General features: G+C 63.9%; 1 protein-coding gene across 1 annotated transcript in view; it reads right to left on the bottom strand.

The window, feature by feature from the left end:
• The window catches only part of SKI (SKI proto-oncogene), a gene marked incomplete at its 5' end in the record, with an annotated part of 63,771 nt that extends 47,101 nt beyond the window's left edge, over positions 1-16,670 (bottom strand). The window contains one exon of the mRNA XM_059376266.1: positions 15,717-16,670. Coding sequence (XP_059232249.1) covers positions 15,717-16,670 — 954 coding nt within the window. The remainder of the gene's footprint in view (positions 1-15,716) is intronic.
• Position 16,671: the final 1 nt, after the last annotated feature.

Genomic DNA, 16,671 nt, shown 5'->3' with positions numbered 1-16,671 from the left:
TGGGATCGAGCCCCGCATCGGGCTCTCTGCTCAGCGGGGAGCCTGCTTCCTCCTCTCTCTCTGCCTGCCTCTGTCTACTTGTGATCTCTCTCTGTCAAATAAATAAAATCTTAAAAAAAAAAACTACTCTGGGGTCGGGGGCACCGGCTGGCGCAAGTCAGTAGAGCACGTGATTCTCGATCTTGGGACATGAGTTCAAGTCCTGCGTGGGGCATGGAGCCCATTTAAGAAAATAAAAATCACTCTGGGGTCAATTTTACCTGGTTCAGATCATGGCTGTGGATGAAGTCACCACTGCTGACTGAATTACCAAAAGCCCTGTTTGAAGAATTAAAACAGGCCACCCCACTGGAAAACACATCCTGGGGTGCCTGGGGTGGCTCAGTCGGTGAAGCATCTGGCTTCGGCTCAGGTTATGGTCTTGGGTCCTGGGATCGAGCCCCAAGTCAGGCTCCCTGCTCAGCGGGGAGTCTGCTTCTCCCTCTGCCCCTACCCCTGCTCACGCTCTGGCTCTCCGACAAAGAAGTAAAACCTTTGGAAGAAAGGAAGGAAGACACCTCCTACCAGCCTCGCTCTGAAACAGACCTCTGGCCCTCCCTCCAGCCAGGAGTCGTCCGAAGATCAAACCCGGTACGAGCCCACCCCCAGGCACTGCTCCCGTGTGCCGCCACCCTCAATCGCACCGAGCCCAGGAGCCTGGGATGTCCTCAGCCTGGACAGCTTCGAAGACAGGAATGGCTCCCGGCGTCCCAGCGGGTGAATCAGGGACCGTGTGGACTCAATCACACAGAGACCCAGGTCAGACACTCTATCACCTGTCTCACAGGGGACACCACACTGTGGAAGTCCAGGGGGGAGCACAGCCTGCAGGGGGTCACCGACAACGGGCCGCACGGGCCCCAGGACATGGGCCCGGGGAGCCCCCGCCCCTGGCACGCCCCGTGCTGTCTGCCCACAGCACCTGCTGCTGTCCCTCCGACCGGCCCGGCTGCCTCCTGCCAGCCGCCCTGGCTCTGGGAAGAACCGGAAGGTGCAGAACTTCGTAGCACGGCACCTTCATCACCCACTACAAGAGGGTAAGCTGAGGCCCAGAGAGGTGGTGTGACCAGAGTGAGGACAAGACCCGGGCCCAGGCTCTCTGTCTCTCTCCGAACTTCTAGAAACTCCTACTTGTCCAAAAATACCAAAAAGCTCCAACGACTCCTGCTTGCAGAGAAAGGGAGGTGAGGAGGCAGGGAGGTAGACATCAGCCCCCGGGACAGCAGCCTGCCCCCGGGGGCCTCCGAGAGACCTCCAACTCCCGCTTTCCTTTCCCCGAACACGAAGGGCCGCCCCTCCCCACGGACGTCACAGCCAGGCTTTCCTTCTGACCAGCCCTCGGGGGGCGGGGGGATGTTGCAAACCAAACATCAAGGATCCTCCCCCTCCCACAGTGCCCTACCCTCCTTAACACAGGGACAGAGCTGTCACCTGGACCAGGACCATCAGGTCTCTCAGCTCCTCGCCTGCTCCCGACGCAGGAGGCCAACACGGGCCATCTGGGAACCAAGTAACAGGAATGGCTGCTGGCAGCTGAGTCACTGGCTCAGTGAGCGCAGCCCCAGGGATGGGGACACGGGCAGTGGAGGCCCCACGTGTCTAGCCTGGACAACCCCCAGGCCCCTGGAGCCACCCCAGGACCTCCAGGCCAACACCCTAAGAAGCAGTGGGCCAGGCCTTCTGGGGCTTGGGAGAAGGGCCACGGCCACCCCTTCAGCCTCACAGCCTTGGTCACGTACACACACTCGCCTCCCCACGAGGGGCCAGAACACAGTGGCATGTGGCCCACGTGAAGGACCAGTGTCTCCCAGGCCACCCGTCACCCCCAGCCTCCTGGAACCAACAGAAGCAAACTAACGCAAACCATGGCCCAGAATAGGCCTGGCCCTCAACGTCCGCACAAGAGGGCCGTGAGCCGCGCAGACGACTGCCAGCCTCACGGGAAAGGACGTTCCCAGGCGGAGAGAGCAAGCAAAGCAGCTGACGGTCCCGGGCACGTGCTTCCAAGCCGCCGACTTTTCTGAAGCTGCAGTGGACTTGGCCACAGAGCCCGGCCACAGCGTTGGCCACGGAGCCGCCACACTCCCCAAGCCCGCCCTGCGCACTCAGGTGCCCACCTCTCTTCATCCTGCCGCCCAAGGGCAGCCCCGCGGTCCTTCCCTCCTGCTCGCTGGGCCAAGTCAGGGTTAGGCCATCGGGCTCTCAGCTGTCCCCAAGCTGTTGTCCCCTCACACTGAGTCCCTTATGCCACCCACACCTGGTGAGGAGACTAAAAGAAAGGCAGATCTTTGTTAAGAAGCATCACTTTCAGTGAATCCGTTCCTTTTTTTTTTTAAAGATTTCAATTATTTATTTGAGAGACAGAGACAGAGCGCGTGCACAGGCAGGAGAACTGCAGAGGGAGAGGGAGAAGCAGGCTCCCCGCTGAGCAAGGAGCAGAAACTGGGCTCCATCCCAGGAACCTGAAATGGTGACCTGAGCCAAAGGCAGACACTCCACCGAATGAGCCACCCAGGCGTCCCAGTGAATCCATTTCTGTCTTCAAGAATTTCTCCAGATATGCGGGACGCCTGGGTGGCTCAGTGGGTTAAGCCGCTACCTTCGGCTCAGGTCACGATCTCAGGGTCCTGGGATCGAGCCCCGCATCGGGCTCTCTGCTCAGCACGGAGTCTGCGTCAGATTCTCTCCCTCCCTCCCTCTCGCCCGGCCCTTCTCCCAACTCGTGAGTGCACATGGGCTCTCTGTAAAAATAAACGAAAGAAGAGAAAGAGGAAGAAGCAGGAGGAGAAGGGGGACGGGAGGAAAAGCGTGCGCCAAGCCAGCCCAGCCGCCCTCAGAGCCTGCAGCCCCTCGCCACCCTCTCCCATCCCCAGGCCACGGCCCAGCCTTCTGTCCCAAGCTTGGCCCTGTCCAGGCAAACACGCGCACAGGCCACGGCTCTCGTGCAGGCCTCTGCAGAAGGCAAAGGTAGCTCTCAGCCCAGTGAGCAGTGGGGCCGCCAGCCCACCAGCCTGACCCTGCGGCCCTAAGCAGGTTCCCTCTCCCGGCTGGGCACAGGCCAGGCACACAGTAGATGCTCCATAACAAAAGGACACGTGCTCCCACCATGAGACTTGCTCCCCCAATGACACAGCCCCTCACCCCGACAGGCCATGGCCACCTCTGCACTGGGCATGAGCCCCTGTCCAGGTGCACCAGAGCTCCCGTGGCACCAGGCTCTCCTGCAAAGAAGGGGAGGTCTCTAGGGGCGCCTGGGTGAGCATCCGACTCTCGGTCTCAGCTCAGGGCTGGATCTCAGGCCCCTCACTGGGCTCCATGCTGGGTGTGGAGAACCCACTTAAGAAAAGATGTGTCCCCAGCCCAGAGATGGCCCTGCCTCAGCCGCACGAACAGAGGGCTGGCCGAGCCCACTACGGGCAGCGGACAGGACACCGCGCGCCACTCGCCACAGCGTGACGGGCCTAAGGCGGAGAACACAGACACGGCTCCTCCAGGCCAACGAAATAGCCCGACTCGAAACAGGACAAAGGACCTGAACAGACATTTCCCCCAAAACAACATCCGTGTGGCCGACAGCATACAAGACACGCACCAGCACTCGGGGTCTGGGAAACGCCCAACAGCAGGACCGGCAGAGGCCACCTGACGCTCACCAGGACGGCTCCCTTCTCGAAGACACTGAAAATACCCTCATGAGTGTCCTCAGCAAGGACGTGCGGAAACTGAGACCCTCGGGCACGGTGGGCGCGAGCGGAAGAGGGCGCCGCCGCCGCGGAAAACAGGCCGGCGGCTCCGGCTCCTCGAAGGAGGGAAGCAGCTCCAGGAAGCAGCAGTGGCTTCTCCGCAGGGTCTACGCCCCGGGGCGGGAAGCGGGGCTCAGAAGCGCGTCCGCAAGCCTGCGCTCAAGGCTGCGCTGTCATTCAGAGCGAAACCACGGAAAACACGGAAGCAACCGCCGTGCTCCGCCCCGTCGGAGCGAGAAACAGACGGTTCGGCCTCACGAAGGACGATGTGCCGGGGCCGCGTCCAACGTGGACGCACTTTGCAGAGACACACCAGAAGCAGGAGCACAAACCCTACAGGACGCCACTCACTGGAGGTCCCTACAGAAGTCACGTTCCGGGAGAGAAAGGAGAAGGGGGACGGCTGGGGGCAGGGGAGGGGGCGCGAGTGTTTCGCAGGAACAGACTCTCGGTTGGGAAGATGGAAAATCCTAGAAACGGATGGAAACGTGACACGCAACATGACATATGACAATGTGGACGTCCTCACGTCCCTGAACCGTGCACTTAGAAACGGTCAAGAGGGGCGTCTGGCTGGTTTGCTCGGTGGAGCGCGCGACTCTTAACCGGGTTGTAAGTTCAAGCCCCATGTTGGGTGCAGAGCTTACTTGAAAAACAATGGCTAAGATAGCAAGTTTTGTGATATAGACTTCTTAACCTTAATAACACAAATACATAAGGCAGATTACAGAAATTCTAAAAATCACACAACAGCCAAAGCCACTAGAAAAAAGTTAAACAATGAGATGTTCACCTTCCAAACAAACAGAGAAAGACACCCGGAGTGACAGTAACCGAAGGTCGTGAGGGTTAGGAAAATGAGCACCTGCTCAACTCTGTGGGCGTGTGCGAGAAAGAATTCGGTAACAGGTAAAATCAAGAACTCTTGAGGGGCCCCTGGGGGGCTCAGTGTGTTGATCGTCTGCCTCCAGCTCAGGTCACGATCCCAGGGTGTCGGGATCGAGCCCCGCATCGGGCTCCCTGCTGGGTGGGGAGCCTGCTTCTCCCTCCCCCGCTCCCTCTGCTTGTGCTCCTTCTCTCGCGGTCTCTCTCTGTCAAACAAATAAAAATCTTTAAAAAGAACCCCGGAAAAGGCCCTCCACCTTCCCAGTGCCGGAGCAGGGAAACCGTCAGACCACATACCGGCGCCACCCCGGCAGGGTTACGAGGCGGAAGAGACAGTCGTGCGGACGCTGTGCGTGCCCTCTTCGATCCGCCGAGCCTCCTAGAAGAAACCCGCCACCACCTGACCTCCCGCGTGCCCACGGAGATGCACTCAGAGTGAGGGCGGACCACGCTCTCACTCTGTCCCGAGAGCCACCACGGGACAGAGGACCTGCCCTCCCTGCAGGGGCTGGCCCGCCGGCGGAGCCACGTCAGGAAACCGTTCCGTGGGATTCAGGCGCCCGACTCGGTCCTCTCGCCCCGAGCCCCTGCTCCAGACACGCGCACACACGCGGGCCAACAACCAGCTGCAGCTGTTATCCACGGCCACCCAAGTGGGAAGCCAGAAGGCCACCAACACCAGAATCGGGACCGGCCACAGAGCCACGAGGCGGCCCACGGGAGTGACAAGAGCACCAGGTGAGCTGAGAGAGGAGCGTGACTGATGGGGCCGTTCCAGCTACGCGGGGACACAGGTCCAGACGTGGGAGGACCCAGGGGAGGACATCCCCGGGGAAACTCAGGCACAGTGCAGGGTTCCCCCTGGCCGGGGGCGGGAACAAAGTGGCCGACGGCCAGCAGGCACCTGCCCTCCTTGCTCGCCCTGGGGCTGCACAAGGCTTCTGGGAAGCATCAGAGGCAGGACACTCCCCAAAGTGTCACCTGGAGCCACGCACAGCACCCCAGGTGTTACTTCCAGAACCCTCCACGGCACGAGGACTTTGAACCGCCCACTGGACAGGCGCGAGGCCAAGTGCACACACGCAGGCGTGCGTGCACAGAAGGCGCGTCACCCATAGGCAAGGTGGCCCTGGGTCGTGTGGAGCAACCAAGGAAGAGCCAACTCGGACGGAGACAGCCGGGAGCCGGACGCGGGCGGGCGTTCGCGTGACCTCAGTCCCCCGCTGGCACCGGGGTCACGGCCTTCTGCAACAAGGGGTATGTCAGATACTGAAATGCCAAACTGTGAAGTAAGATGCTGGGATTCGCTTTAGGAGAGAATGACAGCCCGCCGCACACGCGGGCAGGGAGCAGTCGGAAGGAACCAGCAACCGAGACGCCGCGAAGCGCTGGGCTGGCGCGCGGGCTGGTGCCAACCAGTCTCGCGATTTCAGCGTCAGCTGGCGAGTTCCGAGCATAACAGCACCTTTTCCTTCATCTGCAGACACGTCCTGATGCCGGGGCAAGAAACGCGCTCCCCACTGGCCCCGAGTCGGGGCGGGGGGGTGGACAGGAACTCCTGCCGCCGAGGCCAGGCGACGCAGGGAGGGTCCGGGTCATTCCTCTGCGCTTCTGCTCCGCACAGCCGGCTGCGCTCCAGCAACGACGGCAAGGGCGCCGGCGCCGCCCCCGAGCTTCCGCCCCCCGCCTCGCCCGGCCCTCTGGCCCCCACACCTGCCAACGGGGCCACACGGGCTGAGGTGCGGGGGCCACAGCGACAGCAGGCCGTGCTGTGCGTCAGCCTGGCGAGGTCCCTGCTGTCATCCTCAGCCCCCATGGATCACAGAGGGAACGGAGACCCAGCGTTTGTCACAGAGACTGAGAAAAGAGATCTACCAAAGGAATCACAGTTCACGCGTGAATGTTTAAAGAGACGAAATAGAAGGCCTCTGTGCACAAGAGACATCAAGCCCAAGCAGGCAGGGAAATCTAGGGGTTCACTGAACACCACAGAGGACCCCTCCGTAACCCGAGACCATCTCAACAGCACTGACGGGGGTGTGAAGCAAGTTCTCCCACAGACAGGAGGAGATCCCAACACAACCAAGGGACACGTGCGCGGACTCCCCACCCAGCCGCAGCCAAGGAACACGGGGCCGGCCCTGGCTGAGCCCACAAGGTGCACGCCACGCTCTGGCTTGGAAGATCAGGGGCGAGGGTGATGCAGGAGGGAAGCTCCCCACCGCACGGCCAGGAAGAAGCTCCAAAGTTCGGAACTCCCCGGGGCCTTCAGCAGGCGTCAGAGACCAACCGGGGTGTGCACTGTGGCCCATGCCAGGACCCGGGGTGTACGCTGTGGCCACGCCAGGACCCAGGACCCAGGCCCATCACGGCACAGGTCATCAGGGCAGAGCCGGTCCTCTGTGGTCCCCTCGGTCAGGAGCCTTCCTGACCTCCGTTCCAGGACCAGGCCCGGGCCCCGGCCCTGGGTGTTGCCATGGGCTCCTGGACCCGAGTAAGCAGCCCGCGACCACAGCAGGCCCCACACACTGGGAAACACGGGACACGCGGTCACTCACCGAGCCGCACCGAGGCAACCCAGCGGCTGACCTTGTTCTTACAGCTTCAAGAGCTCCCTAAACTGAGACAAAATCGACGAAGGTCAGGCAGGCTGGGCGACACTTACTGCACACAAGAATGTTTAAAAAAAAAAAAAAATCACAGTTTTGATAGTTCTGCAAAAAAAACTTAGCAAATTTACAACAAAACTGTCAAGTAATTAAGGCAAGGCACTTCACACATGAACTTAAACTGCTAATTAAAATCCCCTCGCTTAATTGACTACATTTGCATATCATTCAACTTGGGAGCACAATTTTTTTAATGGTTTGGGCAACACAGTTGTAACGCCAGGAAGCAGGAGGCAGCAGGTAAGGCGGAGCCAGCAGTACCCACCGCAGCCACGCGGCCACACCGGGAGCGGCCGCCCAGACTGCACCCGAGCCGCAAGGGTCACCCACCCCAACGGGGCCAGCCAGCCCGGGGCCAGCTCCCGATGCAGCTCCTGCTCTTGCTGCGGTCCAGGGCCCCCCACCCAGGGGGAGAGGAGGAGACCTGCTCACTGCGGCCAGGGCTGAGGACAGCACCTCCCTGCTGCCCAGCGCTTCTGCCTCAACCGCCCCCACCCCAGAGGGGAACGCCCGGCAGATTCCAGAACCACATGTGGGACGCGCGCACCTGTCCCTTCCTCCAGGGAGAGGGCTGGTTCCCAGCTTCGCCAGCAGCACTCCTGACTGCCCCCTTCCTCCCTGGTTCGTCCACGTGCTCACCAAGCGCCAGCCCTGCCATTCGAGAAACATACAGCTCCCTGTGCCAAGGGGCCCAACCAGCGCCGGGGCTCAGGGGAGGGCAGACCCCGAGCTTAGCACGACACACGGAACTCGGCTGGCCAGGGCGGCTTTGGGATCCGGACTGGGCACCATGAGGCCCAGGCAGATGAGAGGCCGTGGGTGTTCCAAACGGGGGTTGCTGTGTGACCCTTAGCGCAGAGCCCGAGTAGGCGGCAGACCAGCGTGCACGCCCCCCCACGGCTGGACCACACGGGTCTGCAGAGGCAACAGGCATTTCTGGTCCCAACGGTTTCCACGCAGCACCGAGGGGCTCTGAACAGAGAACGTCTGGCAATTAGAAGCATGTGTCCACAGGGATGGGCAGACAGCACAAGTGGTGCCCAAACCGCCACGGCCCCATGCAAGGAGGGAGCACCACCACGGATACCACGAGACCCACGGACGCCACACGCAGCAGCAGTGACAACGGCAAACTCCAGGTCTGAGTACGCAGAGACAGAAGATCGGATGTGAAAACGGAGCTTCCTCGAGGTGGGAAAGGGGGCACGGCCTGGTGCCCGCCAGCCTACCCCCACTACTGGCCCCGAGAAGCCTCACCTCCCAGTCAGGCAGGCACCGTGGGGCTGGGATCACAAAGAGACACTCAGCTGACAGCAGACAGACGTGGCCAGGGCACGAGAAGCTGGCTCTGCTCCGAAGGGAAGGCAGACCTGGCCCACCACCACAGGGACTCATCCAGACACCCCCAGCCTCAGACCCAGGCAGCCCACCAGCCTCGCTGGGGCCAGGGTCCCTGCAGGCTGCTGGTGATGGACGTGGCTGCGCTTCCCCCAGAATGTGGGGCCGGGGCAGCACTGGGGTCCCTTCCTGCTCATGAAGCAGGACAGACCTTCCCCTCCTCCCCCCCCCCGCTGCACAGCCCACTGGGAAGAGCGGGCTGCAAAGGAGAACATGCCACCAGGCCTAGGCTCCGGGCAGGTCCCCAGGCATGAAGTCACAACCAACCGGTTCCTATGATGATGCAGGCAGTTCCTGTGGGACAGAGGAGCTACCTGACACTGATCAGAAGACCCCAAGCCACAGCCACCACCCACACCCCCATGCCTGATGTGCTCCCAGCAGGCTCAGCCCCATTCCTTCCCATCGGCCTGTCCTGTGGGCTCAGCCCCAGGGGCTGGGATTCGCAGCTGAGCTGCCGTCATGTGACTGCCACCCCACCTGCCACCTTGTATGTGGCCTCAGGGGCAGAGCTAGGAGGAGAAGGGCCACCCCGGAGCCCCACCAGCACCCTGCGCCCTTAGACCCCCACAACCCAGCTCACCCTCGGGACAGGAGGAGCCCCTGGCTGGGGCTTCCCTGCAGCCACACAGCAGCCCTACAGCCAGCCCTCCTGCCACCCCCCCCCCACAGCGCTGTTCCTCCGCACCAAGCAACACAGGGGGTCCCACGGGAAGCCTGTTCTCAACAAGACACGTTTCTTTTCAAAGTAGGCCGCTCCTATCCCGACGGAAGCCACATCGGGGCAGGCACCACGGCCAGGCCAGTCCACTTCCAGAGCTGACAATACCTCTGTCCCACAGCAGAAGCCGAGCATCTGGGTTCAAATAAAGGTTTCGAGCACCCCCCACAGGTCTAAGCAAGCCACCTTCTTCAAGCCACGCCACACGACCAGGACAAGTGGCACCTCAGGGGACATCAGTCTGCCCGAGAGAGTTCCTACACCTCGCCTTCTCCAGCTAAGAGCAGAGCTGCCCTAAAGCCCCCAACAACCAGTGGTTTCATGCCTCTGTGAGTCATTCAAGGAGTATTCGTTCTGGGGACCCAGCGGTGACCAGCCTGCGCCCTCCATGAGGCTGACAACACGACCACAAACACACAGATCCCAGGCCCACCGCAACAAGGGCAGCCCGGAGAACCAAGCCCGGCAGCCAGACCACAGCAGGCTGCGAGGCCCAGAGCGCGCCGAGACTTCCTGAATCACCACCTAAAGCTGAAAACCACCAAGTCGACGCGCCCTTTGATTCCTTCTAAGTCAAACAGTTACCGCAGATAAAACAGAAACGCCGCACACACGACGACCTCCCGTTTCCCAGGCTCCTGCCAAGACCCCTCTGGAAGCCCATCTGCTCACCAGCACGGAAGACACGAGGATCACCAAAGGGACAAGAACGTCTGGCAAACGCCAGCGCAGCACGCAGGCCCCACGCTGCAGAGAACGGCACCCCGGCCAGCGGCAGCCCACGCACAGGCGCCCCGGCCACTCCGCTCCTCCTCCCGGCGCCACCCTCATGCCCACCACCTCTCGTCCACATCACGCCCAAGCCCGGGCCCCCTCAGTAAGGAAGGGGATGAGCCGCGGCGAGTGCCGGAAGTAGAGGGCCTTCCCCTCGCCCCCCAAACCAGCTCCCAAGCTCTGTGACCGGCAAGACCGCCCCACCTCGCTGAGCGCCTCCAGCGATGCTGCCGGCAGAGGCAGGAGGGCGTCCGGGCCGGCCTCTAGAACCGTGTCCCCGACCCATGAAGAACAGCATAAGAGCTACAGCTGACCCCACCGCCAGCCCTGGGGACAGGCTAGAGGCTTCCCGGGCGTGACCTGAGTCTGCCTGGACACGCCACACCTGGTCCCAGGGGAGTGAGCAGCCTCTGAGACATGGGGCGGGGTGGGGAACCGTGCTGTGCTCGCACACGCAACAGGGGACCATGTACGTAGCCCCCCAAGGGCCACCCACGCCTCTTCATCCCCTCGGATAACCCAACGCTACCCGAAACCTGCTTCGGAGCAAGCGAGGCCGTGCGGGGCGGAGCCACCGCCACACACAGCCCCACACCCCAGGAAACGACTTCCTGTCCCTTCTTAGCAACTCTGATATGCCCCCCACATCTGAGATGCTCGATAAACAGAAAATGGGGAGCAATGGGCATGGTCCCCAGGCCACGCCCAGGCTGCGGCCCAATGCCTCGCCCCCGCCCCCCTCGCCGGTTTCCCCTCTTCCTCGGAGACAGCAAACCCGGAGGGCGAGGGCCTGACCTAGAATGGAGGCCTTCTCCCACCGCCGCGCTCACAGACCTGAAGGAAATCATTCAGCCTCTATATTTTGACTCAAAACAAAGAAACTTTTAAAAAACATTTCAGTTGAAACTTGCATAATTCCTCCAGTGGAGAAATCCTCCCGACTTTCGCAATCCTTAGAAAGAGACACATTATTGCTGCTTGTGGAACACTCTCCGGGCCACAAAGAGTCCGGCCGCCAGCCTCGGCCACCGCCCGCGGTCGCCGCCCGCCAGACAGCTGGGGCTGCCCCGGAAGCACCGCCTCCCCCCCCAGGTCCCCGCAGCCAGGGGTGTGGGGCGGGGCTCGGTCACACTCCCCCAGACTTCCTCCTGCTCCCGGCCTGTCTGCCCTGGCCCGACATCTCAGACACACATTGCACAAACCGGCTGCCGAAGGCTGAGAAACCGAGACGCCCAGAGTCCGTGACCCTACTCCCAAGGCTCCGTGCTGCCTGGGGGCCCCGGTGAGGTAGCAGGAGCAGACAAAGATCACCCAATGACCCTGCTGCCCCAGGCCAGCTGCCGCCCTGGGAAAACTCCAGAGGCTAGGGACCCGGTCCAGCTCCAAAAACGGGTCCTGGAAACAGCAGGGTGGCCGACAGAGGAGCAGGCAGACAGACGGACAGGCAGCCCCCGCCTGGAGGACCGTCCAGACACGGCTCTGCACACCCAGACAGGCCGAGGCACCTGGCCGGCCCTCCCCACTCTCACACAGCCCACGGCGGGGCACAGGGAGAAAGCAGAGGCCTCGTTCAAGCTGCCACGGCCCCCATGGGAGACGACTCCCAACCTTCACTCTGGGGCCTCCATCCGGGCAGGCGACCAGACCAACTGGCAGACCCCATCCTTGTGCTTGGCGGGGGGAGGGGCGGGGGGAGGAGCCAAAGCCCATCCAGGGTTACCCCTGAGATAATTCGGAGCATCAGCTGAGATGGTTCCCCACATCCTCAGCCAAGCGTCTGGAGGCAGAAGACCACCACGGAACCCCACAAAAGCCTACAGCAAAACAAGGGGACAAAGGGGCAACTGACCCTCTGAATCTCTGCCCACACAACAGACGGCATCAGGGTAAAGCACGGCCCCCCCAGGAAAGAGGGGGTCCCAGATGATGCACACGGTCAGAGTCTGCTCCTGCCTGAAGGAAGGTTCCTGACGGCACTCCTTCCCAAGAGAACTCCAGCGTAAAGGAGCGAACCGCGCCTCGCTAGGGAGGGTCCACGGGCTGGAACCCCCTTCCCGGCCGGTGCACTTAGAAGCTGCAGTCACTCTCCAACAGGGCCACGAGACACCAGGCCACCAGCGCCGCTGGCCGGGCCTCTACTTTCAGAAAACACCGCCCTGTGACCAGGGTAAAGTCTCAGGTGACAGAAGACTTCCCATGTGAGGAATTCAGACAAACCCAGTCACCGGCACTCACGCCACCAAGGGGCCCTGGAGCACAACGACCCACGCGACAAGCCCCTCCAAGAACTCAGAGGTTCGAGAAACACACACAGGCCAGACTCTCCAACCCGAGAAGCGGGACACCCCGCAGGACAGCAGTTCCAAGGAGCACGTTTCTGGAGCCCAAGCACAGCCCTGCGGTCGGCCAGACGGGGAAGCCTCTGGTGGCCCCGCAAGGAGCCAGGCCCCACGCAGCAGCCACGCCGGCGGCCAACAATGTCCGCCTCTGACAGCCACCGGCCTGACTCAGCCCAAATACCGTGAGCATCAAGCCGGAGGGGCAGGGACAGAACAAGGGGGCAGAGGAGCGGAGACGTCTCCGCGTCCCCACCTCCTCGCCACATGGCCCCCAGCACCAAAATGACGCATCCCCGCCCCAACCTGACAGCGGACACCTGCACGCCCTAGGAAGATCGACACCGCCGTCACACCGCTTACTAGGGTCCCCACTTCACACACGAGGACACGGACACACACACAGTTGAAGCCACTGGCGCGAGGTCATGCAGCCAGCAGAGGCACGATGAGGCTCCCGGAGCAGCCCCATGGGGTTCTACAGCTGGACTGGGCCACTGCGGGACACCAAGGACAGCAACTAGTGGGGAAGCGGCTCAGAGGTGGCTCCCCGGCACCCCAGAGGCCCCTCCCGGCCCCGGCGGCAGTGGAGCACTGACCGAGTCTCCAGCTGGCAGGAGCCCCGGGCGGCACTTCAGTCCCACAGCCTGGAACACACTCCAGCTCCCGTGGCCTCCACAGAACCCAAGGCCCCAGGGGAACCGTGTCCCCTACAAAGAGAATTCCAGCACACTCTTTGTTCCCTGCTGTCCTCATCCTTGGTGAGTCAAAACCATTAAACTAACCTACCCAACAACTGAAAACGTTCCCAAACCGATTCCACAAATAAGCTGTCAAAGGCGGGGAGAAGGCGCAATCAGAGACGGACAGGGCTTTGGGGGGGGGGGGGGCGACGGGGTGGAGGGGTCTTCCCAAGCAGCTCCTCTCGGCGCACGTCGGCTCTGGGCAGCCGGGGGTCCCTCCCACCCTGAGCTCCACCCGCCTGACTCGGGGCCCTCGGCACGCACACGGACGAGCACGTGGCAGCGCCAGGACATTTAAAGAGGACGACGCACCCCATGACTCCCAACTGCGTGGTCACAGAGCCAAGGCAGCAGGCAGAGCCCCGAACACAGGCCGAGCAGAGAAGCTGGCGAGCGGGGCGTCCGCGGGGTGGCAGAGCCAGCAGCAGAGCCCCCCAGCGCCCCAGGAAGCCCAGCGCCGGGAGCCCGGTCCGGCCCACCAGCTCGAGGACAGCGGGCTGGCACTGTGGCCCGGGGACCCCACCCACTCAGGCTAAGCCGCTCTTCCTATCCGTGGGGAAATTCCTGTTTCCTCCGCGAAGGAGCTCCAGGGCAGCATCAGGGAAAGCACGGAAGAAGAAAGGCCGCCCCGAGCGGCTCCCGGGAAGGCCGGCGCACACACCGGCACTGGCCTCCGCTCCCGGGGCCGCCGGGCACGGTCCCACGGCTCCCCACGCAGGGCCCGGGCCTGGCGCCTTCCCTGAGCCGGGGATGGCCGCGCCCAGAACCACAGCGCCCAGGGCCGCGGCTGTGACAAAGGGCCAGCCCCTGGGAGCCGGAGACCACCCCACACAGCCCTCGCGCCCCCCGACTCGGACACCGACACGGACACAGCCTGCCCGACAAGGGCCCCTGCCCCGGCGCGGCCACTAACTGCTGTCGGAGGCCCCCCAGGCCGCAGTGGCCGCGGAAGGTCCGGGCACCCCAAACGGAAAAGCCCGCGGTTCACGGAGGGTGCCCATCCCGCCACCCGTCAGTCACCGAGTCATCCGAAATCAAACGCTTGGGCCTTTCCTGCCAGCACCCCCTGCTCAGACCCCCCCCACCCCCTGCCCGGCCTGGCCCAACCCTGCCCCACAGTCTGCGTCCCGGCGGCCACCCGGGCGGCGCCAGAGCCGCGGGCAGGAGCGCCGCGGGCAGGAGCACCGCGGGCAGGAACGCCGCGGGAGGCCTGTGCAGGCGCCCACGGCGGCCCCCTCCGAGCACAGGCAACAGGCCCCTCCATCCCCAGCCCCCTCTCTGCTCACCGAGACGCTGACACTCCGCTGGAGGGGCGCCCGGAGAAAACCGGGCGGGAGCATCTATTCACAGATTTAGAAAAAGAAGTTTGATGCAGTAGCTGAATTAATGAGGCCTCCTCAGAATAGCTGAGCCGATGCAGCATTCCATGTGTGCCACCGAATAAGCCTGGGGGCTCCGAAGCGGAGTCGCAAACGCGGGGGGAGGGCAGGACACCAGGAAGACGCGGCGAGGACCGCCACTGAGGGCTCTCGGCGTCCAGCGGCCCGGGAGCTCCCCAGCCGGCTCCCCAGCCAGGTCACAGGTCCTCCGCCCCGCAAGCGACAGAGCCCGGGCCAGGGGCCCCCCCAGGCCCGCAGCGTCTCAGAGAGAGGGGGACACGGAAACGGGCGTGTCCAAAACGAGCCGCAGGCCAGGAGCTACTCCTGTGAGGGCCCCAGGAGCCCGCTGACCAGGCCTCAGGCCCGGGGCCAAGCGGCCCCGGCCCCCACACGGCAGTGCCCACACGCTGGGACTCCCACCGAGGCAGGCCCGCGGAAACCCAGCGGCAGCCGCCGAGCCGCGGCCCCCGCCACCGCGGCCTGGACACCCGGCCTCGTTTCCGTCTCCCAAGACTTCAAGGCGCAAACAGGCCCCATCGGCCCAGTTCTGTCTGCTGAGGACCAGCGGCAAGCACCCCTCTGCCTGCGAGCGGGGGCCGGGGGGGCCTCGGTCTGCACGCCCCTCGCGGCCCCCCGAGGAAGGCCTAGGCCTGCGGCTGCAGCCTGGGCCCAGCCCGGATCCCACTTCCCAGGACTCGGAGCGAGAGCGCGAGAGCGCGGCAGCCCCCCAGGGCAGCGGCGGCGGCCTCGGGAAGGCTTCTCCGCCCCGCTAGCCGGCCCCCAGACCACCGAGGCCCCCCCGCGCCAAGCCCGCTGGCGCGTCACGGGCTCGAGCCGGAGGACCTTCCCGCACGACCGTCGACGGGGACGCCGACGCTACCCTGAATTTCTTCAAAATAAACCCAAATGCTGCGAAAATCTCCGAGTTGCACAGACCGAGTCCCCGGCCCAGGAGGGCCCCCCAGCTTCCAGGCCCTGGGACCCAGCGCCCCGGTGTCCCCCCACGCCCACAGCCGCAGGGACACTCACCCGGGGCACCCGCCGCTTGTACTTGTTGCCGTAGTCAAACTTCTCCTTCACGTCGTCCAGGCAGCGGCCGAGGCGCGCCTGCTCCTCCTTGCCCGTGTAGTCCTGGCTCAGCAGGATGTAGGCCCGCCAGTTGGCCGAGTCGAAGCCCCAGTGGCAGGTCCGGTTCTCCAGCGCCTTGTGCGAGTGCACCACGAACTTGTGCGGGGGGTACATGAGGCGGCAGTCGAGGCACTGGATGCAGGCGGCGCTGGGGCTGCTGTAGAGCTCGGGCACCAGCAGCCCCTTGCACTTGCCGAAGCACTCGTGGTACACGCGCACGCTGCGCTCGCTGAGCTCCAGGCCCAGCGCCAGGCTGGCGGCCAGCTCCTTCTTGCAGGGCGGCGGGTAGGCGCCGCCGTACAACAGCGCGTTGCACAGGCGCTCGGCGTCCGTCTTGGTGATGAGCCCGCACGAGGGCGCCGAGAAGGGCAGGATGCCCATGACTTTGAGGATCTCCAGCTGGTCCGCCGTGCAGCGCGAGCAATAGATGTGCAGCTCGTCGCACACCGAGTTGATCTGCTGCAGCGAGAAGTCGCGCAGCACCGAGTTGAGGATCTGCGGCAGGCACAGGCGCTTCTCGCCGCCCACCACGAAGCACGAGATGGTCTCGCCCTCCAGCACGGTCTCGCAGCGCTCGGTGGAGCGGTCGGACGGCATGAAGAAGGGCCCGGGGAGCACCGGCGGCGGCGGCTGGATGGCCGGCAGGTGCAGCACGGGCGGCGGCTCGGCGGCCGCGGGCACCGGCGCCGGCACCGCAGCCGCGCTGGCCTCCTTGGCGCTCTCCTTCTTGTAGGCCTCCTGCGCCCAGCGCGCCGAGAAGGCGGCCGGGCCGCCCAGCGAGCTCATGGAGCTCAGGTGGAACTGCTCCAGCGTCTTCTGCAGCCCCGGGTGCGGCTGGAAGCCGCCGCGGCCGCCC

The sequence above is a fragment of the Mustela nigripes genome, chromosome 14 (assembly GCF_022355385.1).
Source record: "Mustela nigripes isolate SB6536 chromosome 14, MUSNIG.SB6536, whole genome shotgun sequence".
Classification (NCBI taxonomy): domain Eukaryota; kingdom Metazoa; phylum Chordata; class Mammalia; order Carnivora; family Mustelidae; genus Mustela; species Mustela nigripes.
Note: the sequence above shows the minus strand (reverse complement) of the source record. Positions and strands in the feature narration are given on the sequence as shown.